Consider the following 7,842-nt stretch of genomic DNA (forward strand, 5'->3'; position numbering starts at 1 on the left):
AGGCAAGTGCAGATGGTGGCCTGCCCCCAGGTGGGCCTGCTCCTGGGATCGCCATGGCCATCTCAGAGCAGGAAAGTTCCCCACAGGCAGCACCCAGCAGGGCCTGCCCCCCGTCTCTGCAGTGATTCGGTGATCCATGAGCAGGAATGCGCAGCCTGCTGGCAGCACCCCATCCTGGCCACAGCTCAAGGGAGAGAAAAACACGCAGTGGAGGCCAGGAGCCTGAGAGATCAACGGAGAGGGTCGCCTGCTCCAAGCCTCCACGGTGTGGCTGGGGGCAGGCCCCCAGCAGACACACACACACACACACACACACACACACACGCACACACACGCACACACACACAGCGCCTGCTCTGAGCCTCCAATGCAGCTGGGGGCAGGCCCTCAGCAGACACATATATACACACACACACACACACACAGGTCACCTCTGTTGCCAGACTGTGGCTGCCAGTAGGACATCCACTAAAGGCTCCTGGACTGTGAGAGCAGCAGGCTGGGCTGAGGGAACCCCACCCCCCAGTGCACGAATTTCATGCACTGGGCCGCTAGTCTGTAATAAGAGGCCCATTCTATAAAATTTTACCTGGTCCTACTCATATCTGCAATCATAACCATATTTATAGACAAATATATCTATACTAATAAAAGAGTAATATGCTAATTAGACTGGGAGACCTTCCACGAAACCTTCCAGATGTTCTTCTGGACAAAGCCATGGTGGCAGGGCTGAGGTAGAGGTGGTTAGAGGCCAAGAGGGGAGGGCAATTGTGGGTGATCAGGCTGGTGGGGGTCAGGGCTGTTGGGGTAAGCAGACCAACAGAGGGGCGAGTTGGGGGCAAGCAGGCCATCAGTGGGGGTCAGTTGGAGGTGATCAGGATAGTGAGGGGGGTAGTTTGGAGTGAGCAGTCCACCAGGGGAACAGTACGGGATGAGCAGGCCAGTGGGGATGGAAGGTAGGGGTGAGCAGGTCAGCAGGGGGGGCAGCTGGGGTGACAAGGCTGGTGGGGGGGCATTTGGGGGCAAGCAGCCAGGCAGGTGAGCGGTTAGGAGCAAGAAGTCCTGGATAGTGAGAAGGATGTCCAACACCTGGTTTAGGCCCAATTTCTGTAAACTGGCAGTAGGACATCCTTTGAGGGGTCACAAATTGGAGAGGGTGCAGGCCAGTCTGAGGAACACACCCTCCCCCATGCACAAATTTCATTTACCGGGCCACCAGTTTCTTAAATAATAAGACTTGAAAGTCAAAATTACTCCTGGACCCATAAGCTGCAGAATGGATGCTGTGTTAGCAGGCCTGAAAACATTAATCTCATTGTACATCTCCATCAGAGTTCTTGAGTGACTGGGTACATTGTCATATTTTGCAATAAATTTATTGTTTTTCTGAACAGTAGATGTCAACAGTGAGCTCAAAACATTCAGCAAATCATGTTATCATCCCAGCTTTGTTTTTCCAGAGCAGATTTAGCATAATACTTAAAATTCCAGTTTTTCAAAACGGTAAATGACCGTTTGCTTCAACTTAAGGTCACCAGCTGCATTAATCCTTAAGTAGACAGTCATCCCTATTTCATTGCTCAAGTTGAGGTCATGTGACAAACAGCCCTACTAGATGGTGGAAGGGAATTTCATAAAAGGAAAAAGTGGGATTCTGTGATTAGCCAAGAGAAGAAAGAATACTAGACAGTAATATCAACTACCAACAGTATTTTAACACTTTCCCAAATTCCTCACAGTTAAAAGTCATTGACACTGTTTTTAGCCATCTTAAAAGAGAGAGCCACTGCATGACTAATGTGTAGGCTCATCAAAAATTTTATTTTAAAAAAACTACAAATTAGGCCCTGGCTGGTTTGGCTCAATGGATTGAGCATCAGTCTGGCGACAGAAGGGTCCCAGGTTTGATTCTGGTCAAGAGCTTGATTCCCGGCTCGGGTCAAGGGCTCATGTGAAGGCAACCAATTGATGTGTCTCTCTCACATCAATGTTTCTCTCTTTCTCTCCCCTTCCTTTCCACTCTCTCTAAAAATCAATAGAAAAATATCCACGGATGAGGATTAACAAACAACAACAAAAACTACAAATTTGGAGGTATCTGAAACAAAAGTGTTCATGGATTTAAAACTTTACTGTTCAGCCCCGCCAGTGTGGCTCAGTGATTAAGCATCAACCTATGAACCAGAAGGTCACAATTTGATTCCAGTCAGGGCACATGCCTGGGTTGTGGGCTCAGTCACCACTGCAGAGCATGCAGGAGGCAGCCAATCAACAAGTCTCTTTCATCATTGATATATCTCTACCTCCCTCGCCCTTCCTCATTGAAAGCAATAGAAATATTTTTTAAATAATGAGAGAAGTGATTAAAAGGACAAAACAAATTTTTTTGAAAGTACAAGAGCAAATTTAGAGATAAGTGAATATTTTTTTTAAGTGTACACAGGCTCTAGTCCAGAATCAAAAGTTCAGCATCTTATCCAGAAATAATAAGAATTCTTCAGATGTCATGAACATACATTGTTTCACAGCACTTAAAATTTCTTGTAAGATGTCCCTAGCAGAATTATCTTAAGACAAAGTGCAGAAGAGAATTCCTGTTCCACTGCCATTAGGTGGACCCCCAGCACTAGACCAACTCCTCTTAGACATTTTCAGAGATGTTCATAAATCTTAGAAAGTTTCCAATTGCTGGTCCCACTCCATAATCCCAACCTTGACCCATTTTCTATCTTTTTAAATGTCTGTCTTTTATTTCTGTTATTTCAGATCTTTGACTTTTCCCTCACTGAAGAAGAAATGAAGAGCATCGAAGCCTTGAATAGAGATCTCCGCTTAGTGGGTCTGGACAAGTGAGTTCTGGGGGATCCTTAATCAGGTACCACCCAGCGGTGTTAGATTGAAAAGCATCACCAAGTGGGCTCTTATGAACCTGGACCTATGTCCACAGAAAGCACAAGGCTAAAGGCCACTGGGCAGTATATTCTGAATATGAAATTGGTCTGGGTAAATTACATTCATTCTAGGAACTCCCTGTAAATCTACATTTTTATTTAAAAGAGGATTTCTGGCATTTATATCACATCCTATGACAGGTTAAGGCATGGCAGGCTAAAGACCTTAAGAAGAATTTCGTCATAGTGTATAAATAATACAATTCAAATTAATACAATCACACCACAATTATTCAAACACCATATGTATTTCTTCCTAAAAATCAAAGTGATGCACGAATCAATAAAAAATACTTCCTGAGACAGATACATGGGAGTGTAATAGAAAGAGCATCAAGTTGAGAGCCAAGAAACTAGTTTTATTTTATTTATTGTTGACACTATTACAGATGTACCGATTCCCCCCTTTACCCACACCTACCCAGATCAGACCACCCCTCCTCCTCTCTCTGGCAATCACCATACTGTTGTCTGTATCCATGGGCTATGTATATATGTTCTTTGACTAATCAAGAAATTAGTTTTAGATGAATGCTCACCTATAAGATTTGAAACTTCTAGTTCCACCATTCTAGCTCCATCTATCTACAAGTAAAATTCCTAATACTTCTTGAAATGTTGCCAGATTCGGTTATTTAATGAGGTAGCCCTTTATTTTCTAAATATTATTGGTCCTTGAAAATAAAAAGTGAATACACACACATGGTATGTATATACATACACATGATTTTTTCTTCTTAATCATGCTTTATTAATATTTCCAGTTCATCAGATCACCTGAATAGTCATCTTCTCTTTACAATCTTCTCTTTAAGTGAGCAATATAAATGCTCATAAAAATAATTCATATACTTTGGATACTTTGGACACCAAGTATTTCAAGAGTTAAAAACTACTATGACTACCTTAATATCAAATTTCTGAATCCATTTCTCAATGAATAAAATAGCTTCCTACTGTGAATATTCCAGGGAAAAATATTTTGACATCTAACTGTAAGAATGAAAGAATAAACAAACTCAGAAATAAAAAACATGTAGGTTCATTAATAGCTTTTGAAAATAAATGGTTTTTATTGAATAAATATTACATTAGGAAGAGATAGTTGGATGTAGTCAGTCCACCAATGTACTGATTATTTTATAGACAATTAGTTGGTAATATTATTTATCTTGACATTTGAAATGCTTAATACCTAATTCTAGAAACACTGAAAAAATAACTCATCATACCAGGAATAGAAAAATCCTCCAGGAGAAACAAATATTAGGCCCCGTGGGTCAAAAAAATGTATTATTTAGGCACGTTGGGCCATGAGTCTTTTTTGTTTTTCATCCAGTTTATTCTTGACTGGATTTCACAGCCTTTTTCTGTTTTAATTTAATTTGTATTTTATTTTTATATATACTTTAATTTTTTAAATTAAATCTTTATTATTAAAAGTATTACATATGTCCCCTTTCTCCCCCATTAATCTCTTCTAGCCTGCCCTGGCCCCTGCCCCAGGCCTTCATGACCCTATTGTCTGTGTCCATGTATATTTTAATTGAAAGCTCATAGTACTTGTATGAGTACTATGCTATTGCTATTTAAGAGACAGATTCAACATCATCATTGTCATCATTATAGCAGAAACTTCCTTTGCTGGTCATTACCTTCTAGATCTCAAACTATCAACTCTCAGGAGGCCTAGTGAGAAGGGGGAGGAAGCACTGTGCGGAGAAGAGGGTGACCTTGCTTGGTGACAGCTGTGAAGAGAAGTGCCTATGTGGTTCCTCTATCAGGACAGCAGAAGGGAGGGAGGAGTTGGAAAGAGGCAGGCTTCTCTTACCTCCTGTGTTTTTGTTCTGAGCAAAATGTTGGTGTAGAGGCAACCAGCCCCCTCCATGCCCAAACACACACACTGAAACCTCCAGGGCTTTAGTAAAAGTGCTGGCTTGATGAAAACTGGGAGGAGGTGGGTAAGAAATCTAAGGAATGATTAACAGAGAGAGGGAGTGGTCGCTGAAATCCTCAGAAGATGCTAGTAACACATACAGCTGTGCGACTTTGGAATGAAAGTTTTTCCCTTGTTTTGGCAGTTTGTGTGATCATCCTGAATATCCATTCCATGAAGAATACTGACTTCAAAGAGCACCTGCACTTATTTTTCCCTGCGTGTGTACCATGACCTTTGGCTGGGTGCTTCCCCCACATGTGGAAGTGAAAAGGGTTTTACTACCCTCAGATGAAGTGGCGATGGGCTTAACTTCTGTATAAGAGAAGTGACTTTGACTTAGCTAAGTTGAAGAAAAAAATGTTTAAATCTGTTGAAATAATAGTTGGGAATTAAATGATTAAATTGTCAGCAAAGCCATAATGATGTGGTGGTTGTGGGTTTCCATCACTTTTTATTCATTTTACCCAGCTTTAGGGATGGATAACTGCTAGTTTTCTCTTGCATGCTTTAAAGGGAACGAGCTTCAACATAACTGGTGATCACATTTACTGCCTATCACTCCTGCTCCCATGTATCATACAACCAGCATTATGCAAAATGGCTTGAGACTATCAACATACACAAATAAAACCCTGTATTGTAAGACGGTCCAAAGATAACTATTTTAAAAGAAGGATTTTAATAACATACTGTAAAAAGCTTTATAAAATTTTTAAAGTATTACTGGGATAACTGTGTCAATTTCAATGTAGCAAGTTCCAAAGATCACTGGTAATTTTACTCGAAGGTTTTCAAAGTGAATAAGAAGATTATTAGAATTCTGCAAGAGAAATATATCTATTTTCAGTTAAACTAAAGCAATATATTTTATTCATTTATATGGGGTCACTTTCACAGAGCAAGAGAGGTCTTTAAAAAGTATTTGTCCACAAAATTCTTTAAAAAAAATAAAAACAATAAAATTATTTGTCCAAACCGATTGCTTATAATCTTCAATGACCTGAAAATATAACCTTCTGAGAAATTGTCACTTTAAAAACATTTGATCTGTACTCATTATTTCCACTGATTCTAATATTAATATTTATAATGCTGTGCTCTGGAAAATGTATTGTTCACAAATATTAATAAACTATGGTAACTTACTCCACCACATGGATCTCCATTTTGTTGTGTGGGTAGTGGGCTGAATGTCTGAATTCATTTAAACTAAGAAAACCTTGACTAAGTTCCTATTGCACATTTAGCACTGGGTAAAGATGGGAGAAAAAGGAGAACAGAAACGAAAATGAAAGAACAGAAACTTGAGTCCTGATCTCAGTGGTCAAATCACTTCAAAGTATTTTGAGAGGGCTGGGGTGGAGGAGAAACCATACCTATCAAACCATTTTTTAAAATTGATTTTTAGAGTAAGAGGAAGAAAGGGGGGGGAGAGAGAGAGGAAGGGGGAGAGAGAGAGAGAGAGAGAGAGAGAGAGACAGAAACATCAATGTAGAGTCAAACATCGATCTACTGCCTCCTGCATGCCCCCTAATGGGGATCAAACCCACAACCTGGCATTTCACCTGACCAAGAATCAAACTGGTGACCTCTCTGTGCTTGGGACAAACCTCAACCAACTGAGCCACACCAGCCAGGACTCAAACCAGTTTTAAAAACAGGCAATAGAAAAAGATCCCCACCAGTTCTCAGGGAAAAAATATAAATTTCTAAAAATTGGAAGAGGGGAATCCTCACTTAGTCATAACAGAGATGCTGGGGATAGAAAACAGAAAGGTCAAGAAAGAGTGACAGTCTGATATGAGCTTCTGCATGTCACTTCTTCCTCCACTCTCACTCCTCTCAAGCTTTCCATTTATTTTGGGGTGAATTGTATCCCCAAAATTTATATGTTGAAGTCCTAGCTCCCAGTTCCTCAGAATGTGACCTTATTTTGAAATAAGGCCATTGCAAATGTAAATAGCTATGATAAGGTCATTGGGGTGGACCTTAATCCAATATGAAGGTATCCTTATAAAAAGGGGAAATTTGGACACAGATACTCAAACAGAAAAAAAAAATGCCACGTGCAGAAAGAGGCAGAGATCTGGTTGATGCTTTCACAATAAAGGAACCTCAGAAGTTTACATCAACCTACTAGAACAGTGATGGCGAACCAATGACACGCGTGGCAGAGGTGACAAGCGAACTCATTTTTTGGGTTGATTTTTCTTTGTTAAATGGCATTAAAATATATAAAATAAATATCAAAAATATAAATCTTTGTTTTCCTATGGTTGCAAATATCAAAAAATTTCTATATGTGACACGGCACCAGAGCTAAGTTAGGGTGTTGTTGTCCAACTCCAGCAGGTCCAGGTGTTCCCAAAGGTGAGGACGGAGTTGGCAAAGAAGGAATGACATGGAGTCAGCCCTCAGTTGGTCAGCAGCCTAGCCAGGTTCTCCAGCCAGGTTCTCGCCAGGTTCTCCAGCCAGGTTCTATCTTTATTCTCCTTTACATCTGTATTTATACCAGTTGATTTTAATCCTATCCATTCTATTCCAAAGGTTAGGGCAGTTGTTATCTCCATTCCAAGGTCAATACTCTATTGTTCTGTTAAGCTACGAGGAAGTAACTGAAGGAGATTATCTTAAGTAAAGATTATGTAGTTTAAGCGTGATTGTTCATAGTTAAAGTGATTAATTACCCACCTGGCACTTAGTTAAGGGGTTTTATTCCCTTCCTTAGTCCTGTTAATCCCTAACTCCAGGGAAAAATCCCCACCTGGGGAAACAACCTTTCTTGGAGAGGTAACCTTGGTTAAAACACATAGAGCTAAGGAGGGGAGCAAACATATTAAGGACAGTATGCCATATACTCCAGGTCCCTTGAAACATATGCTGTGGAGATGTTTCTTCCCTGCAGGGACTGTTTCAAGCAGCAAGGATGGACCGGCTTCCGGCAAATTC

At 40.6% G+C, this 7,842-nt stretch overlaps 1 protein-coding gene across 3 annotated transcripts in view; it reads left to right on the forward strand.

The window, feature by feature from the left end:
• LOC139016878 (aldo-keto reductase family 1 member D1-like) overlaps positions 1–5,078 on the forward strand; it is a 50,866-nt gene extending 45,788 nt beyond the window's left edge. For all 3 annotated transcript variants that reach the window (XM_070425054.1, XM_070425053.1, XM_070425055.1), the window contains 2 exons: positions 2,770–2,852; positions 5,036–5,078. In XM_070425054.1, the coding sequence (XP_070281155.1) occupies positions 2,770–2,852; positions 5,036–5,078 (126 nt within the window). The remainder of the gene's footprint in view (positions 1–2,769; positions 2,853–5,035) is intronic.
• The last annotated feature ends 2,764 nt before the right edge of the window (positions 5,079–7,842 follow it).

Source organism: Myotis yumanensis, unplaced genomic scaffold, assembly GCF_028538775.1.
Source record: "Myotis yumanensis isolate MYYU_CA2020_CCGP unplaced genomic scaffold, mMyoYum1.0.hap1 SCAF_9, whole genome shotgun sequence".
In the NCBI taxonomy this organism is placed as follows: domain Eukaryota; kingdom Metazoa; phylum Chordata; class Mammalia; order Chiroptera; family Vespertilionidae; genus Myotis; species Myotis yumanensis.